This window comes from Lichenostomus cassidix, chromosome 15, assembly GCF_008360975.1.
Source record: "Lichenostomus cassidix isolate B80296 chromosome 15, HeHo_3.0, whole genome shotgun sequence".
Classification (NCBI taxonomy): domain Eukaryota; kingdom Metazoa; phylum Chordata; class Aves; order Passeriformes; family Meliphagidae; genus Lichenostomus; species Lichenostomus cassidix.
The window spans coordinates 6,549,054-6,570,530 of NC_139496.1; the positions used below are offsets into that span (position 1 = coordinate 6,549,054).

Genomic DNA, 21,477 nt, shown 5'->3' on the forward strand with positions numbered 1-21,477 from the left:
TTTTGTTTTATTTTCTGTTTTCTCCTCTTTTAATATGATCCCTGCAATTTTGTTTGCACTGAAATATTGACTGGCAGCATTGCAAATTGCTTGCATGCAGTCAGGAGCTTGCCAGCACTTTCTTACTCAGCTAGCCGTCAAGGTTGTGGATTCCACCACAGTCGGTGCCAGGAAAGCTGTTGATCAAAAATATTCCTAACATCTGTGAGTCCTCTCCATCCAAATGAGATGTAGTTACATTCTCCTTTTCCCTACGCTCCTTCCAAAGTGTTGCTTCAGACACCTAGAAAGCCCTGGTTGCAAATCATAAGCTGATCTCTGTTTGATTTGCAGCTCCATTTCCAACTCTGTCGAAATCCAATATAAACTTCGAAGTGCCCTTCCCCCAAGCATAATATGTGAAAAATATCTGCCTCCAAAGGGAGAGCAGATGGGGCTTCTTTGCCCCAAGCATCATTTGATCCAGATGCTGTCCCATGCTGTCTATGGGCACCGTGGTCACAGGCCAACAAGGAGGGTGTTGTGTGGGTGGGAGAGAGGACAGGGCACAGATTAGGCTGCCAGGCGTGCCCAGAGCCTCTCTCACACACACACACACACACACACACGTGTGTGCACACACGATTCTGCCAGCGCAGGGAGGGGACTGGGGGCGGAGGGGGGAAAAGCCTGATTTCCCTTCCACCCTGTTCCTACCACCACCACCAATTCACAAGCCAACTATTAAATAATTAACGTACCCAGTGGGGCAGGAGGAATCAAAAGCTGTTGTGTTCCCAAGTTTTCTCTGGCTCTGAAAGGCACGGCTCGCTGTGTATTCTGGCACCTCAGAGCGGGTTTTCCTCCCTCCTTCGCCTCCCCCTTATTATCCCGTATGTGTGCTGGAGAGGGAAGTGGCGTTCCCAGCCCAGCGGGGGATGACTGTTATTTCAGACTAGCAACAGGGGAAAAGGAACAGCCTGTTGCCTGATTGATGTTTGTTTTTTGTGGACAGACACCAAAGGTTCATTAGAGACGGAAGGTTTGGGAGGAGGGGGGCAGCGGCGGGGGAGACGCTTGCTCTTAAGGAACTATTGTACCCCTGTGCACTAACCTGGGCCTGCACTTTCTTTGACTTCTGTGAATGTCTCAGCTGTACCATTTTGGCCCTGGCAACTTTAGGAAAATATACACGCCACAGAGGTTTCAGTGAAAGCTCTGCGATGAGGGGGTCAGGGGAAAAGGAAGGGGAGGAGAGAACAATGCAGTAGGTTTTGCTGTAATTAATTTCAAATGTGCTGCTCATCTGTTCTCCTCGGGTTTCAAAGGGAACGAGGGGAGCTTGCAGGGCTTTTCCTACCACATTTGCAGCTTTCCAGAGGTGGGCTTGGAAAGGTATCTTTCCTTCCATCTGTGGGTTTGACCAGTCTGGTGATGTGGAACGCCGAGAGCAGCACAAACCCATGCTGACAATGATGTGCTGTCCAGAGGTGGAGCAGAGGGAGAGGAAGGAAGGGTGTGGAGGAGCTTCTCTTCTTACCACACTGGGTAGATGAAGCTGGAGAGACTGAGGAGGTTGGTACTGGGTAAAGCAGATTTCTCTGCAAAGAGTCAGTAGAGCATATTTGCTTAAATAACAGGTGTTGTTATATGCTGCTGTTGTTGGTCCTGAAAGGCTTCCAGGTTTTGGTGCAGGTGAACTGTGTGGTTACAAAGCTTTTAAAGGTTTGGGTCAAACTCTCAATGTCTTGCTGACTTCATGCCTTTGAAAAATCTCACTTCCTATAATTGAGTGGTAAGTAGTAAGTTTAGTGTTAAACCTTTGGTACTATGGCATCTTGAGTAGAAATGGTTTCTTCTGATTGCTGTGTCTGAAATTTCATCTGTTGGACTGTGCTGTATGACACACAGAACAGGAGCTTGGCATCTGCCACAGGGCATTGTCCTTGTGTCCTTTGCCTTCAGGTCTCAGTATTGATGAAGTCACACAATTGCAGCTGTAAAGAGGAACAAAATGGGCCTGTTAGACTATTGACCTAACTCCCCTCAACAAGATAACCAGATGCTAATTTGATAGCACTATGAATCTTAGCCAGAAAAATCAGTAAAAGAGAAACTTAAACTGCACTAAATTACTGTTAGTGCTTTAACAGCTCTATTTTCAAATTGCTTCTTGCTTAGAAGCTTGCACTGAACCCTGGAGGTGATGGATAAGGACCTCTTGTTTAAACACATGGCGACTTTACGATCCTTAGCTCTTAGAAAAACCAACCTCAGTATCAGCCAGTGAATATTTCTGAAGTTTCTCCATAAGGAAAACATTTCTACAGGGTGATTAAAGAAAGTGTTCTCTTTTCTGGTCAGAAACCAATTCAGTGCAGCCACAACATGCTGAATACCCCGAAGGTCCTTGAGGTGGGTGCTTGTTTGTGATGCAGTCCTCTCCGGGATGCCAGTGCTGGTGTGTGACAAGTAGAGCGTGACCATACAGTGATAAATGGTCCTGTGGTTCTTTGGAAGGGATGGAAATACTGCAGTGCTGTTCCAAGCTGTGTAAAGGAGTGTGTTGGGTTTTGTAGGCTTACAGACTAAATGGACTTTCTGGCACTGGTGTGGGGCTGGCTGCTGAAAAGCTGGTCAGTGGTGGTGTGTCACCAAATGGATATGGAAAGCCAAAGAAATGGGGAGAAGCCCAGGCTTCTGAGTGTGTCATATATGTAGAAGACTGCAAGGACTTCAGACCTTATAATTTTTCTATTAATTTCTTGTCAAGGAAAGGGCAGTCACATTTGGAGAATATTCAGACCCACTGCCACCCCCTTTTTGTGGAGAGAAACCCATATGAGAAATGAAGATCTGAGTCAAGTCCAGGTTTAATTTCCTGATCCGCCTCCATAGGAAGAAATATCCCTTCCTTTTAACTCTTGAACAAACAACTGCATTGGCCACATCATAGTGAAGTATCCCTTAGATCACATCCAGATAAACCTGGATTCCAGCATTTGCTCCTGGTCATGGATGTTTTTGTACCTTGTGCTTGCCAGCAAATACAGGAAAGGAGCAATACCTGAGGTCTCTGCAGAAAACACGTCTATTCCTCTGCCTCCTTTGCTTGTAGCTGGATTTGAGACCATATCCTAATTCCCTGCACACAGGGAGCAGCCATAACAGCACTTTGGAGCACAGCAGGGGTGCTTTGAATTCTCTCTGGAGTCTTGGCCATGCCTTTCCAGCTTGTCGCCTCTCCCTTCATCAGTTTTGACAATAAGGGAGGAAGAAAGGCGGATGGCAGGGCTGGAGAGGGGAGGTGGGGGAGTGAGCTGCTGTCCCGGGCCTGCAGTTCTTTCCAGGAGAGCTGCTGTCTCCCAGTGCCACACAGTGAGCCCAGCTTTTGCCAACCCTGTCCTGGGGGGTCCTTTCCAAGTCAGACTTCTTTACCTGTCAAGTGTGAGGCAAGAGATTAAGGTATATTGTTCACCTCAGTATATTGTGATGTCTCCCTCCAAGGCTGAGGATCAGAAAGTTACTGTAGGGTAGAGTTTTGCTAAAGAATAAAAGCAAAGCCCCAAGGAGGGTTTTGCAGGTCTGGCTTTTTGATCTAGCACAAAACTTTGTTCAAACACTGGATGGTTTCTATGTGATTGAAAAGGATAGAGGCTTTTGCTGGTTTTGTAAAGCTAGATCTCAAAATCCAGGGCAGAAGACATAGCCTGTCCCATCAGGCTCTGGAACTGATGCAGCATTCCTGAAATCCCCCATAAAGCAGGCAGAGCCTCCCTGCTCCTTGACATCCCAGGAGGTGGCGGGTGTAGCCACAGGGAGGACATTCATCCTGCCTGTCCTGCAGCTCCGGGGCTGGGGTGCCAGGGGGGCACAGGAGCACACAAAGCAGCAGGATGTGCCTGCCATCCGAACAGCTCCCGTGGGTGCTTAGTAAAACCACAGGAATTGGACTTTTCCTCTCCTTTTATTAGTTACAAATGGTTTTTCTCTCCTTTGAAGGATTCTTACCACCTGTTCCTGTCAGCCAGCAAGATTTGCTTTAGAAGCTCATCTTAAAAAGGGAGGAGGGAGGAATGGGGTATTTCAGGAGCCTTGAACCACTGAGAGTTTGCCTTTGGAGATTCACAAGGGAAGAGCAAGAACAGGGAATGCTGTAGGGAGGTATTAAATGAGGCCCTTTTGTTTCGCTCCTTGTAGAGCATGAAAATGCCCAAGGCATGAATACTCTGTTCAGATTACTCTTGAACATTTAAATGTCTGTTCTGGTAATTTATAAAATGAAGGGGAGGGAAATGCCTTACACAAGGAAGAAAAGGGAGACCTTTACTAGCATCCAGCACTGATAACTGGGGAGTTGTTCTCTGCTGCTGTGGGAACAGGGGGAGAAGGTGGATTTATCTTGTGGATGCAGCAAAGCTTTAGTCCCCAGAGATGTGGTGTGGCATTGGAGAGGCTGACTGTTCCCTTGGTGTCTTTTTCCTCCTTTCATGATGGGGAATAGCCTTGCTTCCTTACTGCCACTCTTGGTTGTGTTCAGTCTTAAAAGAGGACAGAATTTTTCAGAAACATGCAGCACCCAGCATAAGGGGAATCTGGCTTTGGTTTTAACAAATTCAGAGGAAGAAACATACCCATTCAGAGCAGGTTTTCTGAGCCTCTGGCAGCCTGAGAGCTCGTTGGGAACAGCCCAGCTCAGAGCCAGCCTGCTGCAAAACAAAGGGCTGAGGAGAACTCTCTTAAAAACACAGGAATGGTTACTGTCTCTGATAGATTATTCCATGATTTCCCTTGCTTCCCATCTCTATATATAAAATAATGGGTGTTCTGTCCCTCCTGGCCTAATTTCTGTTTGTGGAGTGACCATAGGGTAGAATGTGATAGCCCAGTGGTTGCCATTAGCCATGAACATAACCTGTAACAAAAGCACTGTTGCTTGTGTTTTTCTTGTGACAATGATCCCACTGTGAGGTCCACAGCCCCAGAGTGGACCAGTGCTACTGTTTTCTGTCTTCTGGGAGCACTGACAGAGCCAAGCAAATATAGGTCACTTCTCTGTTAGGGTGAGGAATCAGGAGGATGGCGTGGATTTTATTACTTTCAGATATTTGGGCTAGAGGCTCTCATGCTGTCAGAGCTGAATCAACTTTCAGCCAGTTTGCACGCAACATATGTGATAGATTTTGCAAATGAATATGTTAATGTGGGAGGAGGTGGTTTTCCCTGAAACCAACCGCTGGCACTTCGGAGTGTTGTCCTCAAAAACAAAACCATATTGTGTCCTCAAAACCAAAACCAGTGGCACCAGCACTTGGATTCTGCCCCTGGAGAGATGAGCCATTTCATTTGAAATTGTTGAATTGATTAACCATTTCAGGGTCCATTAGAACAAATGCATTTCCCCTCCCTGCAAGGATCTAGGATGTCATCTCCACTTAGTTTAATATGAGCAAAAGTACCTCAAACCATTGCTGAAGGGCTGAGATGAGGAACTGCATCATTGCACTTCTCTGTGAGCCTCTTCGGTACAGAAGCTATGAATTGCTTCTTACTGTGCTACGATTTCCTATCAGTTACAAATACTTGCTCTTTCTGAGCCTTCCCTTGTGCAGAGGGCAGCATTCCTCCAGCCTGTGGGATCTGGAGTTGATGGGGAGCGGGTGGCTTTGGGTAGAGATACAAAGGCTCAATTCTGAGTTCACAGAGAACTGTTTGTAAGGAAATACAGATGTAATGAGTGAATGCTGTTGTCTGCTGCACTAATGTGGAGTAGAAACTTTTGAGAATGAGCTTGGACCCCACTTGTCCCTCCTAATGTGCAAAAATCTAGGAATACAGGAATGTGCCAAACCCAAGTAGCTGCTTAGTACTGGTCTCTAGGCTTGTTTGTGTTTGTGCACTTTGGAAAAGCTGTGACATGGAGAGGACTTGAAGGAAAAACTTAGCGTGAATTCAGTGGGATTGTTGGTACACATGGCAAACATGTAAAAACAAGAATATGAATTATGCAGCAATTACTGTCTTGGAAAAGTATCTGCAGGCTAAGCCCACATACTTACTTGTCTGTTTTCTTTCACCCAATACTGAAATGAAAATGTGCAGCAGTTTCAGACGAGACTATTCCTGTGATTATCTTTGCAGAAATCTGAGCCTGTACTTGTTTGTTGCCTGAGACAGAGGTGAGATGTGGCAGTGCCTGCCCAATTCCAGCTCACAGGGTAATGTGAGGATTGTGAGAGTTGTGGCTCTGCCTGGGAAGGGGGAGAGCTCAGAGCTGTGTGCTGCTGCCTGCAAACCCAGGCACCAAGAAAGCCAAATACCTCAGTTGGTAGGGCAGTGAATACTCCCTGAGTGACTTCCCTCACGACAGTGAGTTGTCTCATGCCTGTCAGAATCACAAGGGTTTCTCATGGCCTTGACAACCTGCAGCAGATTCCATCCAGCAGCCTTGTGGAAATTGTTGTGTTTGATGGGCTTTGCAGGGCCACTGCATTGGGTGTAAAGGGACCCCAAGGAGTCAGCGGGAAGAGGAGTGTAGAGCACACATTTGGGTTTGCAAGTGCTGAGTGACTGTTCCAGGCTTTTTTGCACATCCAGGCTGGCATCACAGCAGTCCATGCTGCTTTGCAGCCTCCAGCCTTGTAAGAGTTTTTTCCATAAACCCTCACACAAGAAGAGATTCAAGAGCACCTTTTCATTAATAGGGTGTGATTCCATTGCGATGCACGGCACAATGTTCGTCTGTTGGGTCTTATTAGATGCCAGATCATACATTATCCTCCAGCATATCCGGCACTAAAATATTTCCAGAATTTCTACTGCCCATTGAAGAATTCACACTTCATCAAAGGAGGAAGCTGGAAGGAGCTTTGCAGCTGCACTTCACACACTGAGATCATGCTGAAGGAGTTTGCCTTCTGCAGTGAAGTGTTCTTTTCTTTCCCTTATTGCATACCAAACCACTCTTTCCTGTTTAGAAGGAAAAACCAATCATCCCTCACATTTTTATTCCTGAGCATTCTGCAAAGCCATCCTTCACATGCTGTTGCATTTTCAAAATGTGGTTCCTATTGAACCAGGTGGGACAGAAGAGATTTTTCTGAAGATACAACACCTTCCAATGTGGCGAGTGGAAACATAATCACAAAAAATCAAGGATTGAGAACTGAAATGAAGGAAAGCTCCTCTGTTCTAGAACTTTCATTATCAGTAGTTGATAAGTGTGAATCACATACAACACAGTCCAGTTTTCTTGATAGTGGGTGTGCTTAAATGAAGAGTGAACTTTTTCAATCTTAAAAAGCAAAAGGCCATCTGTGACTTCCTGCTTCTGTTTACAAACGTTTTTTGCCTGTGCTGTGCTGTCAGTAGCTGTATTTATTCATTGCTCACTCTGTGAATTAAAATGTTGAGGCAGCTCCTGACATGCTTCTTCCAGCACATCCTTTTGGAGTGAATATTTGGTTGCCATAGGGACCAAATCCAAAGGGCACACACCATTCAAGTAAATGTTCCCTGATTAACAACTTGCAGCTTGTCCCTTAAATATTTTAATTATCCATGATGCAACTGGAAACACTGTTGAATGTGTTCAGTTTGTTAGTTTCAATATCTCAATTTTTTCTTAAGATGCCATTCCAGCAGCTCAGGAGCTGAGTTTTGACCATGCAGAGAGGAATGAGGTCTTACTGCTTTTGAGCTTGTAGGAAAATTCTTCCATTTTCTCTTCATCTTGACCCTACATTCTCAACCCTATTAATGGAAAGAGGTGCTACTGCCCACTGCCCAACTGCTAGCAAGATGGAGGCAATTTGGTAGTAGCTAAACGTGCTGGTTTAGGGTAGCAATGTGCTGCTGCTAAATCGAGGGGAGGAATCTGTCTGGAAGGTGCCTCCTTGTGCCTGGCAATGAAGAGGGAGGGCAGTGGGATAATGCAGGGCATGGGGAGCTGCTGGTTGGAAAGCAGTGGCCCCACTTGACAAGCACTCAATCTCAAGTGTTGTTTTCACAAATTATGAGCATATTAGCACTAATGTGACAGCAGTTACTGAGCTGTGAGGGCTGGACATAGCAAATAAACAAGTTGGGATTTTGCTAATTTGTGCACGGTCAGTCTCTCCTTTCAGTTCCTGCTCAGCAGAGACTCTGTCACCTTGCAGCACAACTTTGCATCCTCTCAGCTCCAGCCCTAGCATCATGATGGTCAAGTTACTGAGACTGTTTCTAAACAAATCATTTGCCACCCTTCAGAGAAGAGGAAAACTTGTTTGAGCTCTTTCTGCCTCTGCTGCAGTGGGGAGCAGATAATCACCCTGCCTTCCTTTTGTAAAAGCTGCCTGTGTGTCTGGTGGTGGGAAGCCATGGTGAGACTCCAGCAGTAACACTGACCCTCTCCCTGCTGCTTTTCTTGTGTTGCCTCATCTGGTGCCATTTTTCCATGCCAGCAGCAATGGGAAGCAGCAGGAGTGTGACACCCATCACAGGCAGGAGCCAGAGCCTGTATGCTCAAGGGTAAGGTATGAACTCCTCTTGATTAGCTCTGTGGTGTGGGTCCATCACCACCTAATTGGCTGCCAATAGCTCCCCTAATGAAGGATGATGGATTGGGCTCCAGGGATGTGGGACGGGACCAGCCTGTCAGGAGCAAGGATGCTCAGGAAAACGTCTCTCACCTGGAAAGGATTGAGAGCCAAGAGCTTGAGTGCAGACAGTTCCTCTTTCCTTGCATCAGGACAAGCATCACTTGTGTTCCAAGGCAGAGAGGGGGATTTCTGTGACCCTGCATACGCTTGGCTGGTTAGGGCAATCATCTGTTCCCAGCAGAGATGATCTGGTGTTTCAGAATGTTCTTTCTTGCCTTTTTCTGGTTTTGGTTAGCAAGTGTGCTTTCTCAGCCAGACGTTGACTTAACTTCTCCAGGCTGGAAGATCCGAAAGGTCATTCACGCTCCTCTGGAACAGTCTCACTTTCTGATTTTACTTTAAATCATTCTTTGGGAGTTTGGAGCTCTCTGATGTCATTTAAAAAAAAAAATCAAAACCTTCATAAGACTGTGCAGATGAAACAAAATTGTTGTCTTAGCCCACACAGGGTATTATGCAGCCTGGCAGATCCCTTCCTTGTAGCAATAAGAAAAGGATTTGGCATTTAACCTCCTGAAATTAAACCAGAGTGTGAACTTCAATAGTTCAATCTTATCAGGGCTTTGCTAGAATAACAAATTGTGAAAAAATGTAATCATGTCTCCAATGTGACCTTGGCAGATCTGCCTCTGTGATGTGAGAGATTAGGTAACTCTAAGCAGATGTCTGTTTATTTTGAAAATAATAGTTATAAAATCTTTCTTTTCCCAGTTTGTTTGCACTGCCTGTGAAGGATATGACAGAGAGAATTGTGGTCTGCATGGAGCTCTCTGTAACAAGCTGCTCTATTATGCTGAGCAGTAATTGCTCTTGGAGGTTTGAGTTATTGATCTATTGGTGGGGGTTCAATTTCAGTGTAAAGACCTGTGTTCATGATTTAATTGGAGTGATTAATAACTCACTCGCAGGCTAGATGGGAATCGATATGGATTTCAAACAGCAGAAGTAGTACATTTTCTCTGGTAATGTAGTAGTTGATGGTTTATTATTTGCCCTTGTTTGCCTAATTAAAATCAAAAGATTCCTTGGTATATAACTGTTCTGTCTGTTTAAAAGCTTGCAGCTGGAGTTGAAGATGTGTGCTTGCTTGCATTCGTGTTGGGAGAGTGTCTTTCTAAGTAACTTATTCACCTTGTTGCTTGTGTGTCACTCAGGTTAGGTGTGCAATAGGCCATCACACATGAAAAACACAGAACAAGACAAACACACCTTTAGTATATAACTACAAAAAGCTTTAGTAATGGTTTCTGACCAGGGAAGTCAAGTGGCTCCTACGTCACTGGTTTGCAGGCATTCAGCACCTGCTTAGGAGCAGCGCTGAAGAGATTTAACCCATTTGATCCACCATTATAGCCCTGGATTAAAAAGCCTGTATGAAACTTTCAATCTCATTACAACGCCAGCATCCACAGTAGGTGCTTTAGCTGCAAATCCAGTTCCAGCTTTGCATTGAGATATTGCCAGAAGCAGTATTGCTAGGAAAATGCAGTGTGACTTACTTTGGGGGGATTTGAATGGTGATCCCTCTTCTTTATACTGTGGCCCCAATCCTTGTGTTTGGCACCCATTTTCATTCAGCTCCTGCAGCTTTGGTGTGTCATCATGCATGCTTACAGCTAACATGCCTCGATAGAGCATGGAAAGCTCCCAAATCTCTAGGAATAAAACATCCCATTAAAGAACCATAAAGCAGCAAATCGGCATTGAGTCCATAGATCTTAATGCTGTCACTCCTCAGTTTCTGCAGGAGGGGGTGAAACCTTTCTGTGCTTCAAGCTTTCTCAACAAAGGCTCTTATCTACAGGCTGCCTGAGGAAAACATTCCATGTAGAGCGTTTGAATCTTCTTTTTGATTTGCAGTGTCCAGTAAGCTTTCTGGTGGACAAGCAGATTACTATGTTCAAATTAATCCTAGTGATGGTAGACCTTTTCTTTTTCATTGCCATTCACAAATATCTTGGTATATATGTGAGCCACAGACTGAAAACACTGATCTGGATGGAAATGTTTTCATTTTAGATAGGTATTTCTTTAAGAAGTCTTTCCTACCTGTCCTGGAAGAATCAAAGTAAATGGAGATTTGCCATGATTGAGTTTTTGATTGGGGGAGAAACTTTAATCATACTGAGAGTGGGGGATGCAAAGCCCTTGAGGAGGTTGGGGCAGCCTGAAGCCCTTGGGGTGGTGGTGATCAATGCATGGCCAGAGCCAGCTCTGAGTGCCCACAGGATGTGCCCATGGGAGTGTAGGAGAGAGGAACTCTCTGCTCAGGTGTTCTCCTAACATGGAAATCGTGGAGCATGTCAGCTCCTTGCTCTTGAGAGTTGCTGGCTCTGTGATGAAAATGAGAGCTGCTTTCTGTGTCGTGACATTATGAAAATGACCTGAAGATATTTCAGTTTTAAACTTGGGCTCTTTGGGAGGGAGGGTGGGGGAAGACACCCTTGGAAGTTAATTCTGAGGACCAAGCTGACAGCTTTTTGCCACTGTTGCTTTCTTCTAGGTTGAAAAGCTGAAGGCTTGTTACAGCCCCAGCATACAGCAATCTAGCAGGTTAAATGACTTGGGCAACACAGTTTATTAAAACTGGCAAGTGCTCGCTCCAGTTCTCTTCCTGATAGTCAGGGCTGCCTGGGAGAGTAATTGATAGTGGCAGCTGTTGGGAGGGTGTTTCAGATTGCAGCAGGGCGATGTGACTTGACAGACAGCTCTGTACAAATGAACTGAGTGAGAGGGGCCGAATCCAGACTGGGCTGGGAAGCAGCTTCCCCTCGGTGTCGGAATGGGCTGTGGGAGCAGCACGGAACAAAGGTCAGCTCCTCGGCACGTGGGTGGCTGCTCTCAGCACTGGGGGTTCAGAGCCAGGCACCAGGGGCTGTGCTCACACTCAGTTCTCTCTTCTCCATGAGAAAACACTGAAATTATTTGTGGAAAATCCACCAGGCGCCCATGATGTTCAGAGATACCCATGGCACAGGAGAACATTGTTTTGACACAACCTAATGTGTAGTACTGCTGTCGTGATGGAAACTTGGCCTTTGCTTCTCAGTAATGTTAAAAATTGTCATGCTGCACACCATGGACCCTTCCAGACAGCAGTTTTATATGCAAATCCCACGTCTTTATGTCTTATCTTGAGCTGATTTGCATTAAAATAGGTGGAGAAACTCTGTGCCCCCTTTGCTGGGGGTCTTCTGTGCCGTAGCTCTGCTTGCCTTACCTTTGCAAACCAGCCTAATCACTTAATGTCTTGAGTAGTGCTGCCTTCCTAAAATGCAATGAAAAAGCCATCTATATAAAAGCAAAAACCATCTAGGGATAAAGAATTAGCACTTAAATATTGATTTTCACTTGTAAGCACTCTACTTGTAAGCACTCTACTAGTGTCAGTGTTATTGCTGTAAATGCAAAATGCTTTATTCTCTCTTCTGCTTATGATAGGTTGCATATCCACAATACATTACGCAGCAGCCTAAAAGTTCAATTTAAAATAAAATATAAAGAAACCACAAAATGTTTACTGATGTTAATTTAGTTTTTTCTTTGTTTTGACCTACTGCTGTAAAGTCCTGCTCCTCTTTACTCATTCCCCTTGTTGATGCCTCAAAACTCTTCTCTGGGACTCATCAACTCACTCTGAAATTCCCAGCTTCTTGCCATGTATAATTCCTGCGGTGGTGCTTTTGCAGCACTTCTTGCTGGAATATGGAGCAGGGTTCACCATAGCCAGTCTGGCCTGTGTCTGTTTTCAAGGATATGTACAGGGCGGATAGATGGGCTACAGATGGTGGTTGTTGTGTTTCTTGGGAAATTGCCATTGGTAAAGATGTCATTGATGGATGTAGGAGAGGAATTTTCTTTCTCACATCACCCCATCACCCTTTGCTGTTTGAATGCAACAAGGGAGACTGCAGAGGGAGGCTGCAGAAAGACATCTGAATGTCTCCACTTTTCTTTTTTTCAACAGACAAAGGAAAGGCGTGCAAGCAAGATTAGATTATTTCCAATCACATTGTACGTGTGTTGACAGTCCCCTTTCAGCAGCAACCAGCAGCTTGCAAAGAGCAAGAGGCAGGGTTGGAACTGCTGTTGCCCTAAGTCCTGTTTGTATAACACAGTAACTGCTTATTGGAGTTCTCAAAGCAGCCTTTACATGTTTAATCCCTTGCACTTGAGCTACTCTTAATCAGCTTGAAAGCAAATTCCTGTAAGAGAAAGGTTTAATTTGTGCCTGGGACTTTCTGTATTGTGCTTAGCCTGCAGTGCCATGTAGTTACACACTGGCAGACATGTCACCCCGTGCAGCCTTGGGGATGGGCAGTGCACGGTTATTCCAGGCACAGATTCAGAATTCAGGCAACTTTCAGATGGGGTTGTGGCTGATGGTCTTTCAGGTTCAGGTAACTCCTCCTGAAATGTGCTTTATACAGCAATTTAAGATATAGTTGACTTTGGGATTTCCCTTAAACTTCACCTCTGGTTTCTACAGACAGCAGTAGCTAAAGCTCTCTGTGCTTTTAAAAATTGTTCTCTTCTTTACCAATTTAAATTGGAATTGGATGTAACCCAAGACGTAGGGAAGTTAACATTTTGCAACACTGCAAATGAACAAATTAGTCGATCAGCAAGGCAAGAATTCCTAATCCCAGGTTGTTGGGGTTTTTTTTCTTGTTAGAGTGGTTTCAGCCATTTCTTCCCTGTCTCTCGCACTCAGTCATCCTTCATCCCCATGAGATCAAGACATGTTTCACTGTCTGTTCGTTTAAGAAAACCTCTCAATGGAAGAAGTCCAAGGTGTTTGGTTAGAAAATAAACAAAAGTTGGCATGCTCAAAAGGGGTAGCGCTCTGCACGGTGCAGAGTGGCAGATGTGATCCAGCCTTCTCGTAGCATGGCTGGAACATGAATCATTACAAATGTCAGATTTCCTGTGAAGGGACAAGCTGAACTGACATGCGTTCAGGTTTAATTAAGGTTGAATTATTGGAGCTGACTGTCAAGTCTTAGGCAAATTGGCTCAGCCTGTTATCATTAAGCATGAAAATTACTCTAGGACTTGGTAAAAATAAACACGTTTTTGCCTCTAGAACATTGTGGTGTGGTCGGGTGGTTCTGTGTTTTTGTTGAGGCAGTTGTGCTCAGCTCCATGGGTCCGTCTGCTCAGGAGGGCTGGATTAGAAGCCCAAGAACAGAAATTTCTAAAAGGATCTCAATGCAACCTGATCCAGCTTGCAGAAAAGGAATATTTGCTTTCCTTGGGATATTTCCATATGAGAGCAGCAGTCAGCCTGGTCAGAGCTTCGGCGCACAAGAGTGTAGGAGAGATATTCAAGAGTCCTGCAGGGAAACTGGAGAGTTTGAGATCCTGATCAGAATGGGCAACATCTCCCATTAAAATCATTAACTGTCTGAAGGGTTTCAGGAAAGATAGCTCAGAGACTTCCATGTGTGCATTGCAGGCATCAGGAGGAGAAACGGCAAAGTCACCAAACACCAGCATTCTCCCATTCCTGTGTGGTGGCTGAGAAGGCTTGGACATTGTGCTCTCTCACATGTTTTTCCACCCTTGCCCATGAATTCACATCATATCTTTCCCTTTTATGCAACATGGCTGCAAAAGGAGAGAAGATACTCACACTCATGCCTGTAGCTTTTCTGGGTGAAGGGGAAAACTGGCATGTGGGTATTTTCATTGTTGTCGAGAACAAAACACAAAAACATTGCAGTGCTGCATCCTGAGAGATGGAAGTTGGCAGCAGGAATTCGTCATGTACCCCTAGTACTAACTAACACAACCAGGCTTGGCTGGTCAATTCAGTCAGCAAGGGAGCCTGAGCTTTTGCTTTGAGAAAATTGCAAATGAGAACTAATGCTGAAACCACAGGGAATCAATAGTTGCACATAAAACTGGTCAAACAGCTGCTTTTAATGTGGGACTTTATTGATTTGTTTTGGATCTAATTGACTTTTTACTCAACTAACTTTTGTGGTGCCAGTGTGTTTTGAATATACACCATTAGTCTACATTGCCTATAATTACACAATATGAAGTTTAACTCTGTAGGAGGAGGCCTGTTGGATGTAAAGAGCTAATGTGCTCTGAGGAAACCTATGCTCAGGAATGAGACACAATTGCTTTTAATGGGTAGCTCCTGAAAATAGTGGAATCTACAGCTGTGAACACACTTGCTCCAAAATGCAATGTGGGGAGCCTTGAGTTGACTAGGCAATGACAATTTTTCAGTTGTTGGTAGTAAAATCTGAGGAAAATTTACAAACATAGGTAGCATTGTAAAAAATAATGGTGAACAAGAGCAATGAGCATTTGACTTTATAAATAAGTTCTAAGTAGCATTGGAACCAAGTCTAGCTACATCTTATAACCAGGTTACCTGTGATGCATGAATTCGTATTTGAAAAAGAAATTCACTTAAATGAAAGTTAGGCTTATATTTATTGTAGAGAATAATTTAGGATCTCCAGACATTGTGTCAAACCTGTAAAGATATATAAGGTGCTGGAAAGTGCAGTGTTGATAGTACTTGCTGCCAGCCAAAACACTGGTGTTTGGAAAGGCTTCTGTTCCTGTTACTTGTGGGTTTGAGGCCCCAAGACCTCAAGACATTTTCTACTGATAAATATAGTTCATGTGTTTCCATTCGTCCTCACATTCTGAATTTATACAAATACAGTGATGAGTTGATTGATTGATGGATGAAGGAAATGGTGTATTGGTGAGAGTGCAAGCCGAGCCAGAAGCAGTGTGGGAAGCTGCCTTTTATCTCAAGGAAGGAGATGCCATCACCACGTGGGCATTCTGGGTGCAGAACGTGAGCTGCAGGCTCTGATTCATCACTGTCCTCCTCCCATCTGGTGCCAGCAGAGTGCTGCTCAGGCTGTGGGAGCAGCAGTGGGAGCTCTGGCCTTGCATGGGCTGGTGCACAAACGCTGGTCAGAGCGTCTGCACGGCCAGAATTAGCTTGTGGTGTGTGTTGTGTGTTATTTCCACACCCTCCTACATCAGGAACTGCCTCGGTCCTTTGATGAGACGGGAGAATTTCAAAGGTGGAATTTGTTTGTTAGGGTGTTGGGAGCATGTTAATGGGTGTAGGTAGCATCTCTTGCGTGTCTGCAAGGCAGAGAAGTGCAGGCAGCCCCCGATGAGTTTTGGTGGGTGACAAAAGCACATCTCCCAAAAGTCAGAGGTGCTATGTGTGCACAGTGGGGGGGTGTGTGTGAAACACACCAACAGCATTGGTTCTTGTAGCCCATGAAGATCTTTCCTTGTAAATGTGGATATGTGTGCACTCAAGGATACACAGATGAAGTCAAAAACAGAGATACAGTGGGAGTTTAATTGCTTTCATGTTGGTCTTTTCAGTTGTCTTCGACCTTTTGGATACTGCTTGATCTGAAATATCTCTTCTTTCCTCCCTTTTTCCTTTCCAGCCTTTTAACTCTTTGGGATGCTTTGTTTAGCTTAATTATGAAAAATGGCAAGGTTTGGCACTGTAGAAGGAGTGATTCCATATGGAATTCTAACTGTAGGTGCATTTTGCAAGGTCGCAGCGTTTCTGATAGTTTTGGCATGCTGTGCATACAGATGTTTGCACTGTTTAGGGTGAGCAGGACTACACTTGGGTGCTCACTGAATTTCTGACTGGATTTTTCCAGAGTTCTCTGTTCTATTCTTCCACATAAGTGTGTGGCCAGGGGACAGCAGCGTCACAGCTTCGCTGCAGAGCTGTCCCAGCCTTTGCTACACAGAGATCCCAGGTAGCCTCCATCCTGGAAGACAGGTGGGGTTATCATTAAGGATTGATGCTTGGGTCATGGTGCATTGTAGCTGGAGTTGAGCCTAAATCCCATGTGGGTTACCTTGAAACAGCATTGAGAAAATGAAATGTCTGAACGATCAGGCACGTGTTTCATGAACATGAAACTTATATTGAGCAGGAAATACTGTAGCAGTAACTTGAGACATGTTCACACTCCTATTGTACATAACCTTGGGCCCCTGAAGAAGTCACAAAGTGGTGTATTCTGTGTAGTGTGCATTCATTTAATGACAGCTAAGTCTCTTGCACACACATGCTAAAAGTTCCGTAGACTGGCCAGTCAAGGACAGCGGAAGGACAGCCACAAGCACACATCCATCTTACAGCAGCAGTGCTCCCACGGCGCTCCCACCAGCTGAAACATGACTGGTTTTTTTCCCAGGCATATGTTCTACCAAACAGAGAAAGAAACGCAAACCTTTCAGCGTGTGCTTTGTTCTTTTTCTTGTTGCTCCATAAGGTCCCACCTTGAATGACAAGCCAGAAGCGAAAGCAGCCAATGTCCCCAAGGTGTCTGGGCTAGAGCGGAGCCGGGAGCTGAGCACCGACGTGCCCTTCGCCCTGCCCATCCCCAGCCCCCAGCCAGTCGCTGCCGTTGTGACTTCGACTTCCTCAGCGCCCACGTCAAGTGCCAGAGCAAGCCCGCTGCTGAAGAAGGAGCCAGTGATTTCAGCACCAGCACCACCCAGGCTCACGCCTCAGCCGCAGCCTCGGCCGCAGTCACAACCTCAACCTCGGCCGCAGTCGCAGCCTCAGTTAATCCCTGACCTTCGGAGCCAACCTCCGAGCCACATCCCTCCGCCTCTCAACTACCAAGTGCATCACCAGGTGGCCCACAACGGACTCAATAATATCAGGTAGGGGGAAAGGATGCTCACATCATCTTCAGGCTGGGCTAAAGCTTGTTTCAAATGGGGTAGAAATTGCTGGGAGGCAAGATGAGCACTCATCTGGGGTAAGATGGTCCATGCTTTGGATGTTGGACTTCATGGGCTGCCTCCACAGGCTGGATTTCCCAGCTGTGGTGGATCATTGCATTTGAAATGTGATAAATGAGGTGATAAATGGACACCTTCTGGGAGAAAGGCATGTGTTCCTTTTAGTCCAGTTTTTAATAAAATTCTGCATGGTCTTGTCTGCGGCGGCTGGTTCTTGCCTTGCATATTTAAGAAGGTTTGAGTTTCAGCAAGACCTTTGTTCCGTATTCAGAAATACTTCCATTGAAGTGCGTTTGCTCATGGTTATCAGGTTTTTTGGCTCACCAGCATCAAAAGAGGGATATCTGTCTTGGACTCTGATCCTTGTTGGTCCCTTCCCGCTCAGAATATCCTGTGATCTGTATTGGAAAATGCTGTGTCCCTTAGACCAGGGCTCCTGTGTGGGCTGATAGGTCTGCTTCAATCTGATGTGTTCAGATCTTGCAGGAGGCTTAGCTCCGCTGTTTAAATTGCCTCCATCCAGTAAGGAGGGTGGGTGAAAATGGTATGGATAAAATGTTTCTAGAGAAAAGAGTTTGGTCAGTCAACTGGAACGTGTATAGTCTTTTTGCTGGTACAGAAAACATGCCTTGCCTCCCAAGCAAGAGCTAGGCTAGTTTAAACAAGATGAGAAAACTGATTTAAAGCATAATATTTGACTGCACAAAGGTCAGAATATGAATACAGAGAGCTGCCATTAATGTGTATTTCACAGTGTCCTGCATGCTTAAGCTCTGTTGTGGTTTTACCTTGTAAATGCCACCACAGTATAAATGGTGAAGAATATTTCAAACTATTCAAGATCTCTCTGAGGTTTAGCTTGCAACAAATATTCAGTATTGTGGGAATTACACAACTAATAACTGCAGTGATAACGTGTTTCAGCCCACAAAACTTAGATCACTTGCAATGGAGTAATAATAATAGAAGAAGATGTAAAATACAAACTGTTATGAGAAAAATTATTAACATGGTGTGCGTGTGCATGCTTGTGTGACTACAACTGCACAGCACACGTGCAGCAGATCCAGCAGGGCCCCAGAGTCACTCATTCTGCAGCTCTGCACACCCAGAACAACAGAAAGAGGAATCAGTGTCACTGCATCCTCTGGTCACAAGGACCCTCATGGACACTGCAAGGTCACCAGAGGCTTATAAAGGTGCAAAATCCAGCTGCCTCTGTGGCCTTCATCAGTACTCATAGATAGCTCTGAGGATTGTAGCACCAGAGATGTCCCTCCAGAGAGCCCAAGGCCTGTTCTGCCCCATTGGAGACGTTCATTAAGATTCGTTAACTGTCTCCACTGCCCTTACGACAAGCAAAAGCATAAGCCTGGGGAGATCAGTGTTCCATAGTTGAGCTGTTTCTGGCATTTCTTGCACTGTTTCAGTCCTGTATTGTAACACACTCTTTCTGTCTCTCCCCCCTCCCTCCCATCTCTCTCTCTCTGCAGCCGGAGCAGCAGTGCTAGCAGTGCAACAAGCATCAGCCTCCCGAAGCACCTGCCCCTCTCCCCCCAGATTCCTCCACACCATTCCTCCGGCCCAGCTCTGCCCCTCTCCATCTCTAATCTTGCTACCTCGCACTTCTCTCTCAGATCGCAGACCCAACACCAGCACCATCCGGCCATGTTCGCCACCCCACCCACGCTGCCACCTCCACCAGCATTACCCACCAACAGCCTCGTGATACCAGGGCACCCTGCAGGTAGGTTCCCTTCTTCTGCCAGGGCTGATGGGCCGTGCATGCACTGGAGGGGGTTGAGAGATGGGCTGGCTGGTGGGCAGGTGAAGTTCCTTCACCCCTCCATAGGCAGTGTGTGCTGGAACTGTGACAGTGCTCATGGAACAGGTAGGAGACCTGGACGTGCTTTACTGAATGAGAGGTTGTAGACATAGCACTGTAGCTTCCTGTAGGAAGTCTTCAAAATAAATGCTTCCAAAAAGTGTCCTGTTCAGGACATGAGTTGTGCATAGTCATGAGTATTCCATAGTCATCAGACTTTTTTTTGAGATTAACAGAGTAGTGATGCACAGTTCGCCATTCTCCCCTTATCTCTCCCCTCTCCAAAGAAAGCTGCTGCTGATAGAACTGATGAGAAAATACTGTTTCTACAATTGTTCTAACTGAGCACTTGAATCTCAGAGAATCCCCTGCCCTGATTCTTCCTGGCAAAGCAGGATCCTCTGCCTGCAGCAGCACAACTGCTCTGTGCCCATGGCTCTGTGGCCTTTCAGTCTGAGCCAGAGACAGCTCAGCTGACAAGCTCTGCTGTTCAATTCTCACTGTCTTTGCGTCCTTTTAAAAAGTTTCCTTTGTTCACCCTGGCCCCCATTCTATTGTCACTTCTGCCCTAAATGCCCTGTTTATAGCTTATCCATTAGCCTACAGCTGTCCCTGGAAGAGACCCTGGCAGCTGGAGACTTCCCAGCAACTTTCACTTGCTGGGGCCTCCTTTTGATCTGGCATTTGACTCCACAACTAACTCAGCAGGGATTAAACAGGACAAGCATTTTGCAAAAAACCCACTCTGTTTCCTATGAAGTCAGTTAAAGGAATAAGGAAATGGCAGATTTGCTGTGGAAAAATCTGATGGTCTTGCATCCCCTTTTTTTTCTTCCAGGAGCTAAATAATGTCTCATTATTTATAACTGCTTCTTAAAGTGAAAAAAAAAAAGTACGAATTGGTCCAAAGTGAGCTCTGAGAACGATGATAGACAAAAGTGCTGTGGGTTCCCAGCCAGAGACAGGACCACATAAGCCAAAGCTGGCGGCTGTCACGGGCCCTGGCACCATCTAGAATTTCAACCACATGGCTGGGAAGATGTTGGCAGCACTGTGGGAGACCTATTCATTGCTTCCCCTGTTTAAGGCAAAGGACTACTGTGATGGAGACTTTGAAAGCTCTGCGAAAGGAAATAGCAAAGCGCTCACTAAAAGCATGATATTGCAGTCACTGAAAGCAAGTATGTTTTCACCATTAACTTCAGGAGGTGCAAGATCAAGTGACCTATTCACATTCAGCAGCTTGCCAGGAAACAGTAACAGTCTTGCTCCTACTAAAAGGATTTCTCCTGCAATTTAAGTAGGAGAAGCCTAAGTTAGTGGAGGGAAAGGTCTGGGCGTCTAACCCTGCAGACAGTGAAATGCCTCTTGTCTGCACTATATGAAATGGCTGCAAAGTGGCACATCATAAAATCAATACAGAGTGCTGCAGAGCCAGGAGCTTCTGTTGTCATTCACATAAAACTTTCTTAAAAGCAAACAATATTACTGAGCAGCCCTGAAGAGCGAGACAAGAATGCACTTCTGGTGGCATTTCTTCCTTTTGAAAGCTAACGCTAATACAACTAACTTAGGAGCAACCCTTGCTGGGCTTCTGCCCTCTGCTCAGGGCTGCCCTGATGTAGGATACACAGAGCAATCAGTGGTCTGTGTCTCTTCTCTCCAAAACATGAGGGCACCATGAGCAGGAGTGACCTGTTTGCCATGCCAGCTCCTGTGTGCACACAGGACAGTGTTCCCAGGTCCCCAGGGTGCTCAGGCACTCTTCCTCCTGGTTGTGTTATTGTGTGACTGGACCTGACATCCCTGGCAGGTAGAAGAAGTTAGTTCTGATCCAGGCATTGCTCAGAGCCCCTCACAGGGTTGGGTTATTCCTTGGCAATTCCATCCTTATCATGAAGCAACCACTCCTCCAAGTGCCACTCAGCCTCTCCAAACATCTCCAGGCTGTTTCTTTTCCTGATGGAGGCCAAAGCTGTGGTAGAGGGCTATGGGCTGGAGCCAGCTGCAAATCTATCAGTCTGACTTCAAGTCTCTTAAAGAAATTGGATATCAGAGCACTTACAGCTGCCGACTTGCTTTTATCTCTCCCTCCAGAAAAGTGGATTATCTTGATGCTAACAGAAGGATTCAGTTTCTTTAAGTCATGCCAGATTTAAAAGCGTAAACACACACACACATGAAATCATACTCATATTCTCTAAAGAGGTTAGGGTTTGGACCTAAGTGCTTTCAGCCTATGGTTTTTTATTATTT

At 45.5% G+C, this 21,477-nt stretch overlaps 1 protein-coding gene across 24 annotated transcripts in view; it reads left to right on the forward strand.

The window, feature by feature from the left end:
* FBRSL1 (fibrosin like 1) overlaps positions 1 to 21,477 on the forward strand; it is a 503,769-nt gene that overhangs the window by 457,073 nt on the left and 25,219 nt on the right. For all 24 annotated transcript variants that reach the window (XM_085075748.1, XM_085075758.1, XM_085075756.1 and 21 more), the window contains 2 exons: positions 16,919 to 17,315; positions 18,890 to 19,143. In XM_085075748.1, the coding sequence (XP_084931874.1) occupies positions 16,919 to 17,315; positions 18,890 to 19,143 (651 nt within the window). The remainder of the gene's footprint in view (positions 1 to 16,918; positions 17,316 to 18,889; positions 19,144 to 21,477) is intronic.